The sequence below is a fragment of the Strix aluco genome, chromosome 26 (genome assembly GCF_031877795.1).
Source record: "Strix aluco isolate bStrAlu1 chromosome 26, bStrAlu1.hap1, whole genome shotgun sequence".
NCBI lineage: Eukaryota > Metazoa > Chordata > Aves > Strigiformes > Strigidae > Strix > Strix aluco.
The window spans coordinates 715003-730666 of NC_133956.1; the positions used below are offsets into that span (position 1 = coordinate 715003).

The following is a 15664-nucleotide window of genomic DNA, read 5'->3' on the forward strand; positions in this document are numbered from 1 at the left end:
ACGCATACTCCTCAAACAATAATTTACTAGCTTTCTACCCCCGTGGAGATGGAGGCAATGTATATACTTTTTAGTTCATGTTTATGTTAAAATGATTTCTCACTCAGAAGAAATCTTAGCTTTGATTAAAGGAAATAGAGTAGGATGGTGAAACAGGTTATCCCTAATACTATCATTTGGATTACATTGTTTGAGAACACTAATAGGGATATTTTATATATATTTACAGATTTTTATTAAGTCAATAGTCTTTACAGAGAGAGATGTTAGGCATAACATTTTAAAAAAAACCCTCTATTAAAATTACAGAAATACCAGCTGTATTTACCCAGTCCCCATAAATAAATCACGCCGATGGCATTTATATACATGATAATATATTATACCCAAGTGAATGCCAAACCATAGGTTAGATGGAGCTGCTTGCCCGAATCTCCATGATTTTTGAAGAGCAGCAGGATCTTAGCGGAAAAGAGGCAGCCAGTAGATAATACACTGTTATTTACAGCACAGGCTAAAACACCTGGTTAGAGCCTCGTCCGCCGTTCGCCACGGCCACGGCCGGCGACAAGCCCCGGCAGCTCCTGCGCCGCGCGGGATTAATGCACCCGGCAGCACCTGCTGCTTTCCAGAGAAGTCACTTTCCACGACTATTCAAATCAAACCACAAAAGTAAAACGTCTGTACGCGACGCTTTAGCTCCCCGATTGCCAGCGAACACCCGACTCCTGCGAGGGAGCCCGGCGGGCGAAGCAGAGGCTGGCGAGGCCACGAGAGCGGCGCAGGGCCGAGGGCTCGGCGCTCTGGGCATGGCACGGCCCGCGCTCTCCCAGTCCCGTTTCACCTTTTTGCCTTTTTTGCCTGACTTCGATCTTCTCCTCCCTCCAGCTTTCCCCTGTTGCTTTCCGTCGCCATTTTGGGAACTCCAGATCCAAGGCACCGAGATCTGGGATCGCTTTGTTTTCTCCTGTTCAGGAGCCATCAAACCTGGAGCCTTTTGCCAAGGAGCCCTGCCTGCCTCTCTTGAAAGCTGGATCCCTGAGCACCCACCCCTGAGGAACAGAGCTGGGAAAACTACCGGGTGATCAACCATCTACGGTATCTTCTGGCCGTGCCTGGGACGGTTTTGAAGGCCAGCTAAAAACCCACTGCTGTCCCTGTGCTCTGCAGGGAATCGCTGCAACGAGGAGAGTCAGATGGCTGATGTTGCCTTTATCCTGTCAAATAAAACAAAGTAGCTCAATACCGCACCGAAAAAGTGCTCTGAGTACAAGTCCAGTCTTGTTCTGAAGTCTTGGAAATCTATTTTTCCTTCATTTAATTGACAAAATCTGTAGATCATACAAGGAAGACAATCCCTGCCAAAAATCAAACATCACTAGTTTTTAATAATACAATGGGAATAACCCCTCAGAACATATGTAATTATGGCAATGAGTCATTCTGATGGCATCACGTAACCACATTCACTGGGATTTTGACAAGGAAGAGGCCACATAAAATTCAGAATGATTTCATTGCAGCAATGGTCAGGTTAGTCGTGTCGATGAAGCCGGGGCCATCTGGGGACGGGCCTGGCATCTGTCACCAACCCCCCTGTCCCGTCTGGTACACAGTATGGACAGCGGCCCGCTGCAGCCAATTTAAAAAGAAGGAAAAAAGCTAAAAATTGAAACAGGAGGATGCATCAATAGCAGATGAAAAGCTTGTGAGTCATACAGAAACAAAAAATTAGTAGAATAAAAAATCTGAGTCGTATGTTATCAGATACACAAGTAAACAACCACAGCTACAGAGATACTGCAAGTTAAATACCAACCGTTAGCCCCAGTCATGTAATTTTGGTCAGGGAAAACATGAGAGAGAGGAGAGTGCAGCTGCAGGGATGAATCTGTTCCAGTGCGAATGCAATTCCCATATGTTATCAGCATAATCTTTTCTTACACAGGCTTGTAGCCGGCTCCGACTGGGACACCAGGGCTCCCCGTAAGCAAGGCCGGGGAAAGTGGTGCTGAGACCTCCCTGCTAAAGCTTTCGATGTGGGAATTCAACAATTAACTCTGAGGCATTACCAATAAAAGTTCTCCACGACATAACCTCATCTCTAAAGCTAGCTATTTCTATTCTTCCACAGAAAGAGGCAGCAATTTTCTGGACGCACTCCAAGGTATCTTGCTAACAATAAAAAGGGTGTTTTCTTAAGGAAAAGGAAGAAAGAGTGGGGGAGAGCAGAGCAAGTATTACTCAACTATTTAGTCTAAAAACTTGAAAATCAAAAGGATCTTCTGACAGATTGATATCAACCCTAATAGAAAACACACTTGTCCTGGGAAAACTCTTCTCCACAAGCCTCAAGTCTGATAGCTTAAACAATTATCTACAATTTGGATTAATTTTTTATGCCCACATCAATGTGTATTTTTTAAATGCCCAAGGCATAGGTAATTCTATTAAGAGAAAAAACAGAAATCGTAGGCTTAGCCAAAACAGACTGAAAATTCAAGACCGCCTGCCATCTTACAAAACATCTCACCAGTCTTGACTCCTTAGGACATCGTTGTACAACAGGAACTCTGCACCACCTAAAAGCAAAATGCTGAAAATCATTAAAAGAGCAAAATCTCAGAAGCTCTGTTATTGTTCTGGGTTTAGAAGAGCATTAGCAGAACTAGAAGGAAACTGAACCAGCCGTGGAGACTCTGCTGCTAACGAGTCTTTAGAAACGATGGGCCAGACCTTTGTTCCCCAACGTGCTGACCAGTTTGGCCCCAGCCCAATCTCTGGTATCAATTAACACCGTTTCAGTGGAGCTTTGTTAATTCCCCCTAGGTGAGGATCCTTCCAATTTCTGTTAAAATCTGGCAGTAACATGAACATAGGCTTAGTCTTTAGACATGTAATTTGCCTAAATTTGATTTAAGTTACTGCACTGTCCATGCAATTCTTTACATGCATATAAAAAAGCCAGTGATGTTATTTCTAATTTTAAAAAGCCATTGCCAGTAACCCAGAAAAAACAACCCTGTGTGCCCGTGAAGGTCCCCCCAGCCCTGCCCCGCCGCACGGAGGACGCTCGGCAGCGCCGGTCCCCCGCCAGCAGCCCCGCGCCACCGGACCCGTGTGCTGAGCGCCCGCGTCCCTCTGCGGGTGGGACCCAGCGCCGCTGCCCAGCGCCCAGGGACTCCCATGATGTTCCTGTGAACAAACACCATTGCACAAACAATGCGGGCCCCTGTGCCAGCGCCCGCCCCGTGACAGCCTTCTCCTCCTTTGAACCGGGCTGCGGGCCCCGCGCGGCCCCGGGCGGCGGCCCCGTCCAGACACCGCCGGCTCGGGGCGGAGCGGGCGGCAGCGCGGTGGCCCGGGGGCAGGGGCCTGGCGGGGCCGGGCGCGCCCCGCGGCACAGGCCGCCCCGGCGGCGGCTCAGGGCGAGGCCCCGGGAGGCCCCGCGGGCGGGGGGGGCGGACCGGGGCGGCGGGGCCGGGCCAGCCCCGCGCGTTGCCATGGCGACTGGGGACGCGCGCGGGTGTCGAGGCAACCTGCTGCGCCTGCGCGGCCGGAAGCTGCTCAGAGGAAGTGCGTCACGCGCTGACCTCGCGCGCCGGAAGTACTTGTGCCGTCGCTTCCGGCCCGGCGTGTGGCGTGTGGTGGAGAGGCCTGTCGGCTCCTCCCGGTTCTTCCCGGCTCGCCCCGCGCAGGGGCCTCCGTTCGGCACGATGGTGAAGCCGCGCTACAAGGGCCGCAGCACCATCAACCCCTCCCGCGCCAGCACCAACCCCGGTACGTGCGGAGGCCGCGGGCCGGGCCGGGCCGGGCCGTAACGTGTCGGACCGGGCCGGGCCTGACGCTCTCTTGTCTCCGCAGATCGCGTGGGGGGCGCGGGAGGAAACAACATGCGGGACCGGGCCACCATCCGGCGCCTCAACATGTACCGGCAGAAGGAGCGGAGGTGAGCGCGGCTCGGCCCGCGGGAGGCGGCGGGGTCCCGGCCTGGCCGCGCCGTTACCGGTGCCGGGGGTGGCTCCGTGCGCCCGCCCGGGCGGAGGCGCTGGGTGGTTTCCCGCTGGCCAGGCCGGGATCGCGCCGGGCCGTGCCTGGGGAGACCCCGGAACCCCGCGGCGCGGGGAGCCCGTTGGTCGGTGCAGGCCGGCAGCGTGGCCTCCGGTGCCAGTGCGTTCAGCCTGCGGCAGGTGGCACCGCGCCGAGGGCAGCGGCCCTCGCTCTGGTGACGAAACGCCCGTTTATCGGCACGGAGCCGCGCTGTGCCTGTCCCCGGTACCACCGGGAGCTGGGCACCTTCCCCCGAGCTCCCAGCAGCCCAGCGCGGTGTAGCGGGGAGGGCAGCTGGAACACATGTGATGCAGAACAGCTCACGTGAGCTCCCTGGAATGCCATGAACCCCAAAATGCCCAGAATTCCTTCATGTCCTACAACAGCATAACTCAAAAGCTCACCTCAATGTCTGAAGAACCTGACCTCCATGCAGCTCCTTCGCTGAGGGCCACCCCTTCGCTCGCTCAAGGATCGCTGTGGAGCAGCTCCCACCTTGTAGACATCTGTCTCTGCCATGTTGTGGATGCCGCAGGGGTTTCTGAGAGTTCTGGTTCAGATTAGCAGTTTGGTTTTGTTTTGCCAGATTTCCCTTTGTTTTGAGAGCAGACTGGAGAATATGTATTTTGAAAAATTACTAAATTTAAGCCAGGTCTCAACTTGGAAATTACCTTCTGATGAGTGTTCTGCACCAACTGATGGGTAGAGCTGATTAAAAAGTTCCACGTGAACCCATGAGAGAGGAAGATGTTTGCAATGAATTTGTACTTTGGTGCTTTTTGCACCCTGATAAGCCGTTCCTGGTCTGACATAGGCAGTCTTCGTCAGGGGCCTGGACAGGCTGGAATGAGATTGAGGAGTGTGTGCTGCCTGACAGCACTTCTGTTCCCGTGTTTCATTAATTAGTCGTTACAGGCAGTACTGTCGCTGGTAGCAATCTCAGGACACCAGTTCTAGGCGAAGGGTCTTTCTGGATTTTGTGTAGTGATCAAAAGTGCTAGAGGGGTGTGCGCTGCCCTTCTGTATTTACACGTGTCCTCATTTTCCACTTAGAAACAAGCATGGTAAAGTGATTAAGCCTCTACAGTATCAGTCAACGGTGGCACCAGGCACAGTTGCAAGAGTGGAACCAAATATTAAATGGTTTGGTGAGTTTTTCTTCAACTTTCAGTCTCAGCAAGCTTAGAAACTGTTGAACTTTGTGTATCTCTGGAGGGTGTTTATTTCAGAATTGTGGTCTCAGATGCTGAAAATGAGGGTGAAGGACCCCAACCGTAGGCTCTGGGCTCGCCCTTCACACCTGCCTGTACTTTGGGTGTTTGCTTTCCGCACACTCCTCTAAGTGTGGTTATTCTGTCTCCTTTGGCCATTGCCTGGGGTTTGCCCATGTGCGGGTATGTTGTAGCCTATGTATGTTAAGTATCCTAGGGATACTTTTAAACTTTTCCTTAAGTGATGGGAAAGAAAGGGATTGGCTTGTTTATGCTAATTGGAGGTTTATCTCTAGTAAAATCCACTATTCTCTGTTACTGGTATTTTTGATTCTGGATGGAGTATTAATATTTTATTGGGGTACCCGGGGTGTTTGAAGCAGTTGAGATGAGGAATGGTTGGGCGCAGCATTTATTTTTACGTACAGGAAATACTCGTGTGATCAAGCAATCATCCCTACAGAAGTTTCAAGAAGAGATGGAAACTGTCATGAAAGATCCTTACAGAGTGGTCATGAAGCAAAGAAAGTTGCCGATGTCCCTTTTCTACGACCGGATTAAACCACACGTGGGTACCGCTGGCCCGTGCCGGGTGCAGGCCGGGTGCTGTGGATGTCGTTGACCCGCGGGCGGTCGCGCCGTCGCTGTCAGTCTGGTGAAATGTGTTCTAGAAGCATTGGGAGGGGCAGAAATTCTCATTTTCCCATAGGAAACTTACCCTAAAACGTCCCAGGTTAGCGTGCTGGCCTGGGATGACTGCAGCAGCTTGCCACCGTGTGTTCTAATGCTTCTGAGAGCTCGGGTGACAGAGGGACCTTTCTTGAGGACACCTCACACTGCAGACACTCGTGTGATGAATTTGAACTCAAATCTGTGCTTTTTATCTTGAATAATTAGTTCTTGTGCGTGCAGCCTGCATTTCTAGTACATCAAATTTTAGTTATTACCAGGTTTCTTTCATGATGTCTGAACTATTATTTTGGACTCTTGGTAGCTATTTCTTCATATGGAAACTTCCCAGGTTTATGTCATAAAAATGTTACCTAAATTAAGGAAAAAGTTATAAGAAACATAAATGTGCACTACAAAAACAAATTACTTCTTTCAGCAATGAATTGTGTGTCGTTCCAAGAAAAGTTGGCATTCATTACAGGCTTTAAAATCTACAATTTTGATTATAATTACCCCTGACAAAAATCTGTGAATTTGGCGAGATTTGTTCACTTGTTAGAAAAATAAGAAATGATCAAAGATAGAAGCTAAATTTTCATCATTGTAGCTTTAATTACATTTGACATAATTTATGGTGAAGGAACTGAAGCATAGTTCTTTGGCAAGTGCAATGTGTTCTGTTGCTTATTAAATATCCACTCTCATGTTTCTCAAAGATTAAGCTGGAAAACTCAAACATCGTTAGGAAAGTGCCTGTAACTCTTGTCACAGGTTGCAGGGTTGTGTTGAGCTGAGCTCCTGCTCACTGCGTGTCATGAGAAATGGAAAAAACAGTGCTTGTGGGTTTTTTTACCATCCTGTTTTCCTTAGACCTCCAGAGTTCACATTCTTGACACAGAAACATTTGAAACAACATTTGGCCCCAAAGCACAGAGGAAGAGACCAAATCTTTCTGCAAGTGATGTGCAGGCTCTGGTGGAGAATGCTGAAGCCTCGTCAGAGTCGTATGATCAGGGCAAGGACCGAGACCTGGTGACAGAAGACACCGGTGTAAGGTAAATTATTCATTGTTTACATTTCTGAAAAGCCAGCTTTATTCTTAAAGAAGTATCTAGTACATCCATCAATGCTGTTACTGCATGAGGAGTAAGGAAAGTGAAATTAGCTGAATTTGGGATTTTTTAATCCTGTTTTGTCCCTATATATTTAACCAAGCTGCTGCTTCCATGAGACTCTTCTGTCTTTATTCATAATTTTGTTTTCTGTTGCACGTCAGAATATCTCCAAACTCGGGTTTTGGGTCAGATAAGGAACTGGCCAGAGGGCAGATGGGAATCTTTGAAAGACCACATGTTTGTAGGATCTTTCTGCAAATGGGTAGATTGAGGCAGAGGATGGGGCGGGGGCTAAATCCAAGCTCTCTGCTACTTGGGCCTCATCTCTCTTGTCTGTGAAGGGCTTAGAGATGACAGCACTGTAACCCTCTTGTGGTGGTTGCTGATGTCTCTGGTAATCCACTTCCAGGGATGAAGCACAAGAGGAAATATATAAAAAAGGACAGTCCAGAAGAATCTGGGGTGAGCTCTACAAGGTGAGCAACGTTTATAATTTACAGCAGAGTCGTGTCTGTCTGTCAGCCTTTACAGAGTGAGGTGCTTCAGCACAGCATTGCAAATCCTATGCAGCAACAATCAGAAAAGCACTGAGAACCATTTATCGCTCTGTTAGGGAAGCTTTGATACAACTGAATTTGCTGTAGAGTTTCTAAGAAAATGTTAAGACAGTGACTTTCTTCTGCAGAGATGTCCCGAGTTTGTCACTCCGTTGCCTGCTCTCCTGTCAGCCTAATTGCACTGGCTGGCTTGAAACCACCCACTCTGTTTGTGGTACTGATACAGTACATAAACACAAGCAGAAAAAGCCAGCTGGAGGAGAGAGCAGAGATTCATTATCAAATCTCTGCCTGACTGAGCTCAATTCTTGAGCTCTTGTCCCAGCGGAGCAAACATTAAAATACATGATCTGGAGATGGACTGGCAGAGCAAAGGTATTTGCTTCTCTTAGAGTCCTGGGCTTCACCACAAATAAACTAGTCACATGCCCTTAAGTTTCTTCAGGCTGAAAACATCTGGCGTGTTGATAGAATCGTCTTTGGAGGGCTCTGACCCTCAGTTCCCTGTGAGCCACCTTGACTGCCAGAGAAATGGAGACTGCAAGTGAGTTAGGGTTGTAAGAGCAGTCTGTCTGCTTCCAGTGACACTTAGGTGTGAAATTGCTTGACTTTCTGCTCTGAATTTCTGAATGTAGCTTAAAACCTCTTCATTTAGATCTAAAAGCACTGGGAACGATGGAGCAAAACAGATTTCAGTAAGACGCTGCCAAAAATGCAGGAAATAGCTGTGAAACAAATTCACTTGGCTTGAAACAAGTCACAAAATGACAGCTCCCTGCTGTAGATGCTTAGTGGACTAACAGCAGGTTCCTACTTGGTTGTGTGTTTCATATTGATCCAGAAAACATACTTTATATCCTGATCCTTTATGAAATGGCAGAACTGAATTGCTGCAGAATGGATGGCAAACATTGGTTTTGTCTACCAAAGCAATTAATTTTCCCGTTTGGGTGCAGAGTTTTTCTTTCCCAAGTGCTACAAGCATCTTCCTGGTGCATAAGAGCAGATGAAAGCTGTTCAGCTGTCCCGCCTGAGTTTGGAGGGGAGCTAGGGGAAGAGAGAGTGGGGGATCGATTAGTCTGAGCTTCACTAGTCTGTGGGCAGGTAACAGTTGTTTGTGAAGGATACAAGGTTTTTAAATTAATGACGTAGTTTAGAAAATCACCAGTTCTCATTTTTCTGTAAAATCTTTTCCTTCTGTGTGATTTTTTTTTTTTTTTTTTTTTTTTTTTCAGGTGATAGACTCATCAGATGTTGTTGTTCAAGTTCTTGATGCCAGGGATCCCATGGGTACTCGCTCCCCTCATGTGGAATCTTACCTTAAAAAGGAGAAACACTGGAAACATCTCATTTTTGTCCTGAACAAATGTGATCTTGTTCCTACCTGGGCTACTGTAAGCACAGTCCTGCCTGTTACTCCTTGGACCTTCTTTGTTCCTTTTGCAGCCTCTGCTTTAATTCTGTGGCCAGTCCTCATGCTGGTCTCAAAGGGCATAATGTAACTGGGTCAATGGGAACTCTCTGCTTGCCTGCTATAAAAGTAACAATTACAATGTAAATCTGTCCAAGTTCGGCTGAGTTGAGCAACACTCACCAGCCACAAATTCTCTACTTCCTCTGTCTGGATTTAACAGTTCAGCTGATGTCTCCAGAGTATGCTAAATGTTAGTCCGCTTAAGATCCATATCCACTACAGCTGGTTTGCTTTATATTGTTAAACTAATTAGTTTTAGCTAGCAGTGAAGGCGTTTTTGGGAAATTGTTTGTCTTTTATAAAAACAATACTCGGTCCTTTTAGCTGTTGGGTTGGTGAAATGCTTCAAAGGTTCTTACACAGCCATTTTTCATAGACAGTTTCATTTATGACCCCAGTGAAGAAGCCGTGTGCTTCTGCTCATAAGCAGATTGTTCCACCACCTCCGCGGCGCGGGATCCCTAACCCAGTGTCCTTTTCCTCCTCAGAAGCGCTGGGTTGCTGTCCTTTCCCAGGAGTATCCAACGCTTGCTTTTCATGCCAGCCTCACAAACCCTTTTGGCAAAGGTGCCTTCATACAGCTTTTGAGGCAGTTTGGGAAGGTACAGAACAATTTGGGGGATTTGTATTGTTGTTCGGGGGGGTGGGGGTGTTTAATGTGGAGTCTTCTGTTTTATTAGCACTTGGGGTTCAATACACTTTCCTGTGGCCATTCTGTCAGCAAATGGCTCCATCAGTAAAGCTCCCTTTGGAGAGAAGATGGAAAATATTCCTTCAGATATGTTCAAAATGTTTGTCAGACTGAGGAGATCCAGAAAGAGTAGGTTTGACCATCAGTCTCTGGACCGGGTTTCTGGTAGGCAGAGTATCCCATTGACACTCCTAGGTCTCATTTGAATGTGTAGAGCCTATTTCACACCTGTTTATGCCCCGCCTGTATGAATGTTCTATTAAGGTATTCTCCTTTTAAGTGTCTTCATCTTTCCAAGAAAGGCACCTTCTGTTGCCTTTAGATTAGTTACCATCACTTCAAGCCACGTCTCTATTCTGTCCCCAGCTACTGTTTGTATTTGCTTGGTTTCTCAGCCTAAATGGTTTCTAAATAAGATGTTCAAAAGTAATTTTAATGCCACAAGGAATGCAAGGGGTTCACATCTTCCTTTTGAAGTAGCAGATATTTTCTTCAGGGCTTGGAGTTCCTGGATGGCAAGTTGGTTGTGCCCTTACATGTTTCTCCTGACAGCAAAGAGCTGATCTCATTTTTTGATCTGGTACTTGGGAGTCCCCTTTGCTTTCCAATACAGTGAGAACAGTAGCTGCTCAGATGTTCAGAACTGTAGCAGTAATTGTGGCTTTCCCTGTGAGGTGTTAAAGAGGTGTGTTATTTCTTAACAGTTACACTCTGACAAGAAACAGATCAGCGTGGGTTTCATTGGATACCCGAACGTTGGCAAAAGCTCGGTGATCAATACGTTACGGTCTAAGAAAGTCTGCAACGTGGCCCCTATTGCAGGTGAAACAAAGGTAGGAAGAGATCTCTACATTATAAGTAAAAATTAATTATGTAAGTGCATTGTCAAAGGCAGAATTCATGTAAAGTCAGCTCAGTGACATTTTCAAGTCTAGCGCTTGAGCTGTACAGGCTCCGTGACCCCGAGAGTGAGGAGCGGCGGGTCGAGGGCCGTTGTGCTGAAGCCCCACTGCTGGGGGCACGCGGGGGCTCCCGCCTGCGCTGCAGCGCCGTGACCCGAGCGCCCGGCTGCCCTCACTCATGTCTGTGCTCTCCTCCGTGAGGTGCCTGGGTGTGTTTGTGCTGCCAGGCTTTGCTAGGGCTGCGTTTGTAATTCTGTTCTTCAAGAGCGTGACAATGAACAAGAAGACAAAGTTACAGGAATCTTCTTTGCTAGCCTGTTCCTTTTGCTCCTAAATATCACTAAAGTCAAGGTTCGTGGAAGAGGAGAACCACAGAATGTTGGAGTTTGTTGTGATTGTAGTTTCCTTACCTTGTCCTGTTTAGTTTGATGCTAAACTGTAGGGCTGGCATGGGCTGATACGGGGGGAGCGAGGGGCAGCACATCCTGGGAGCTGACAAAAATGCCAAGGGATGCTCTGTTCCTGCGTGTTCATACCAAGTTCCTAAGATGACTCCTGTGTATTAAAACAGTGCATTTACAAAGCAGGAGAGAGGGCTGTGTGGAAGGAGGTAACGTGGGGAACTACTGGTCTTCCAGGTGTGGCAATACATTACCTTGATGCGGCGGATTTTTCTCATCGACTGCCCAGGTGTGGTTTATCCATCTGGAGACACAGAAACGGACGTTGTGCTGAAGGGGGTGGTACGTATCTGCACAAAGTGCTGCAGAGTCTTTGCTGTTGTCAGTGTGGTGGGTTCCAGGAAATGAATGCACACTGTCCACAGGGTTGATGTTCTACCACTCGTTTTCAGGTTCAAGTTGAAAAGATTAAGAGCCCTGAAGATCATATTAGTGCCGTGCTGGAAAGAGCCAAACCAGAGTACATCAGAAAGACGTACAAAATCGATTCCTGGAAGGATACAGAAGAATTCCTTGAGAAGCTTGCTGCTAGGACTGGGAAACTGCTAAAGGTGTGACAGCTTTCTGCATTTGCAGGCCAGAAGAGCGTGTGGCCTGTTAGTGAACATGTGAAGTACGACTGTTCCTGTGCTGTGCCCTGCAAACGTGGACATAACCGTTACCCGGTTCTTTCAGGGTGGGGAGCCTGACATGCAGACTGTGAGCAAGATGGTTCTCAACGACTGGCAGAGGGGCAGAATTCCATTCTTTGTGAAGCCACCGAATGCAGAAACACATCCCCAGGTGAGAATGTGATGCTTGTGCCTCTTCTCACACATGACTCAGTTTTCTAATGATATTTTCACTGTTGTTTTTCCCACAGTGCCATGTCACTTAGGCAGTGCGTGTCTCGGGCTCTGCCCCAGTCTCATGATCCAGGTGACACTCACTTGAGCTTGTTGAGGAGCAGGTAGCGATGCTCTTTAGAGAGGTCTGAGCCAATTTACAATCATCTGACTACCAGAAACGTCAGTAACTAACACACCGTTAGCCTGTCATCTTAGGCTTTTTCCGAAGAGATAAAATAGACATTCCTCTCAGAGATGGTGGGATGGACTTTGTTGTTAATATATCCATTACACTTTCTTGTAGCCTCCTGCGTTGAAAGTAGCTGTGACGTCAAGCCAAGATAATAATGAGGAGAAAACGCCTGAGTCAGTAGCATCGAGTGCGGAGCCAGCAGAAGAGAAGAATAATGCAGACACTGAAATTAAGCAACTCATGTCCCATGTTCGGCAGAACTTTGGGAGGATTAATGTGGCACCTCAGTTCTCAGAAGAAGACCTGGTTCCCGTAGATGTGCCAGGCTTTGAGGAAACAGACAGTGATGCTTCTGGAGAGGAGGAGGAAGAGGAGAAAGAGAAAGATGAGCAACATCAAGATTTGGTAGAGGAGGAATCGCAGCTGGCTGTACCAGGTGCCAGGGAGAGCTCAAAGGCAGTTCTTAAGGCTTTGGATGAGAAGATTGCAAAATACAAAAAGTTTCTGGATAAAGCCAAAGCCAAGAGATTCTCCGCAATAAGGTACTAAATCTGTTCAGTGACTCGAATATTTCATGGAGGGGGAAAAGGGTTAATGGGATTCTGCTGTAGTTTCACTCCATTCCTGACTTGCTTGACTGGTTCCTCTGTTGCCACACACAAGTTGCCAGAGCTTATCTAGTTTAGCCATATTTAAACTTTTGCTAAGCAGCAGTTTGGTTTTGAAAGATTATTCCAAGAAGTCCTATTTACCAGCATGACTAAAAATGTTCTCACTTTTGGAAAGCTACCTCTTAAGCTTTGGATTAGAGATCTGTTGGTACGCTGGCTGGCAGTCTCTCCTTGACGTTGGGCTCTTTCTTGAGCAGTACCAAGGCTAATGTCCTACCCGGATAGGCCAGCTGGGTCTCCATGCATGTACAAAAGTATCATAGCTCATACAGCAGGCCCAGCTTTAGCAAAGCTCATCCACCAGCTTTGTGAGGACTGAGATTTCAAGGTTAAGTGTTATATTTTGTGGCTTTGCTGCCAAGAGGCTACTGGGATCTAGTGGAGACTGATCACTTGTTGGAGGTGATTACATTTGGTGTTACGACATTCTTTTATTGCTTATTTTATCTTTTGTAGAATACCTAAGCAGCTGAGTGAAAAAGTGTTTGCAAAATCCATGCAGAAGTCTGAGGAACCCAAAGAAACTGAAGGCACAGGTAAAACAAGATTAGATGTTCTTAATCTACGTTTGGAAATCCTGTAAGCAAGAGAAGAGAGGGAGTTAAGGGGGGAAGCGTTCATTAGCTCCTGATGGCAAGTTCTTTTTCCCCTGAAGCTATTTAAACCTTTCCATAGCTAACTCAAGGGCTGCCTGATGACCTTGCTGTAGCCTTTCTGTAGAACACCTCTCTGTATCGTAAGATACGTCCCTCTAGTAGTGGATGAGGCTGAAGAGAAACGTTGCATTTCCAGAGGAGGGTCTGAGCATCGTCCGTTCCCGGGGTGTGATGTTACGCAGAAGGGAGCAGAGGGGGTTTATGGCACTGTGAGAGCACAGAGGTACTACAGGCTGTAGGTTTTACTGTGGTGACTCCAAGAGTCTGTGGCTTCAGTTTCCATATAAGTTTGATTAAAGGCAAAATCATGTGGGAGAACCCTCTTCTGACAAGACTATGGAATTCTTCTGGGTGTGCATGGGGCTTTGAGCAATCTGCTTCTCACGAGCAGTTTTCTTAGTAATAGCGAGTGATTCTCTGGTAAGGAACACACACGTTGTTCTGGTAGAAGCTATTAAAATACAACCAGAGGAATGCTTTGAGAAGTACAGGGGATGGTGACCCCGGTCTTAGGTTCTGCAAACAGATGGGTGTTTTGGAAGATGCCCGAGCGTGTGATCTCTGCTGTTCACAGGCAGCACAGAGAAGAAAAGAAAAAGGAAAGCAGAAGAGGAAGATGACGATGACCACTTGGGTGAACAGCCTTGCAAAAAACTTACATCCAAAGAAGTAAGTGTGATTTCTTGCAGTACAGCAAATGAGCGGGGTAAGAGGTGGCTTTTTCGTACGTAGAGTGTCCGTTACCACTTAAGAGCGTTGAGACGGGGCGTGCGTAGGAGGGAGCGAGCGCAGGGACTGCAGCTGAGGGGGTGTGACTCGCTGCTGGCGTCAGATGGGATGGTGGCGTGTTCCGGCCGCACACGGACCGTGAAAGGCTCCGGCAGGTAACAGAGTGTGGAAGGGGGGATCCCCGGGGATCACTGCTCCGCTCCCTGCGTTAGCCGGCCGGGAGAGTGGGCTCCGTGCTGGAGATGGGAGGGTTTGGGACTAGACGGGCAGTGCTGTTCTGTCTTCAGAGAGAGCTGCTGCTGCTATTTTCTGTTCATGTTAGTCAAGTCTAAACAATTCTTCTAGAATAACTTAAATACCAAGGGAAATCGTCTGCCTGTAGGACTCTGAAAGTGATTTGTAAGCAAACTGGTACAGCAGGGGCTGTTTGGGGCGTTGCTGTGGGCTCTCGGGCTGTCAGAGGGGAGCAGACAGTTCTGTTTGTGAATGTTCTGCCACGTCTTCTGTGAAAGAGCTCCTGGGTGACTGTGCACATCAGGTTGCTGCTTGTATCTCATTTACTGCTTTTGTAAAGATTAAAGTGTATCTTCCTTTAACATTCTAAGGGCGTGGGTGGGTGGATTCCATATAGACATCCATATATTCGCATCAGTAATGGGGATTTTGTTTGACATTATTTGACATAAGGCATGTGGAATGCAAAGTGAACAACACTTGAAAGAATGCAAACAAATTCAGGCTATGGATACTGGGGGTTTGCTAATGTGTTTTGTGTGTATTTGCAGAGAAGACGAGCTGAGAGGCAGCAGCGCTCCAAGAAAGTTGGAGTCCGGTATTATGAAACTCACAACGTGAAAAATAAGAATAAGAACAAGAAAAAAACTGGCTTGGAGGGACAAAGATCAAAGCACAAAAAACACAAACATAAGCAATAACTGCTTATTCTATTAAATTTTACATAAAACAGCTCTAGTATGCAGTGGCTTTTTTTAATATGAAACTTGCAGTTCCCATTCAAAGCCCAGTTTGACTTGTCTCTCTCGTTCCCAGGAGTAGCCTCTCGCTCTTTGTTTCTGCATCGTCTGAAAGTTCTCTGTGCAGTTGGGGATGGTGGTATTTCCACATCACCATCGCAGGCCAGTAAACACTGCATTGGCAAAACATATCCTGAAGTGTTATTCAGTGGCGGTGGTTTGGGTTTTGGTTTGGTTTGTTGGGATTTTTTTTCTGGAAACCAGCTTTATGGAGGTTTTCATACAACTAAGGTGAATCGTCTTTCCCCCGTCTCTTGCTGTGTGTAACCAGGTAGTTGCACGGGTACCTCAAAGGTTGTGTTTGCTTCCACTGAGGAGCGATGCTTGGAATGGTGCTGTACCCCTCTGCTCGTTAGAAATGACCCCGTAGAGAGTCTGGTATCGCTCTTCCTGGGTCACTACTAACGGTTCTGACAAGGGA

At 47.4% G+C, this 15664-nt stretch overlaps 1 protein-coding gene and 1 long non-coding RNA gene across 2 annotated transcripts; one reads left to right on the forward strand and one right to left on the reverse strand.

Moving 5' to 3' along the window:
* Positions 1 to 222: 222 nt before the first annotated feature.
* Positions 223 to 3275, reverse strand: LOC141934912 (uncharacterized). Its single transcript, XR_012626440.1, has 2 exons — positions 1820 to 3275; positions 223 to 1217 (listed from the first exon to the last, which is right to left on the reverse strand). It is a non-coding gene; the product is annotated as an uncharacterized LOC141934912 (long non-coding RNA).
* A 331-nt stretch (positions 3276 to 3606) lies between these two features.
* GNL2 (G protein nucleolar 2) lies at positions 3607 to 15175 on the forward strand. Its single transcript, XM_074807423.1, has 16 exons — positions 3607 to 3780; positions 3865 to 3949; positions 5104 to 5198; positions 5690 to 5829; positions 6804 to 6988; positions 7458 to 7524; positions 8841 to 8999; positions 9568 to 9681; positions 10475 to 10603; positions 11311 to 11415; positions 11526 to 11684; positions 11809 to 11916; positions 12265 to 12695; positions 13281 to 13360; positions 14055 to 14149; positions 14995 to 15175. Exons 1-16 carry the CDS (start codon positions 3717 to 3719, stop codon positions 15142 to 15144), a joined length of 2166 nt encoding a protein of 721 aa, XP_074663524.1. The 5' UTR covers positions 3607 to 3716; the 3' UTR covers positions 15145 to 15175.
* The last annotated feature ends 489 nt before the right edge of the window (positions 15176 to 15664 follow it).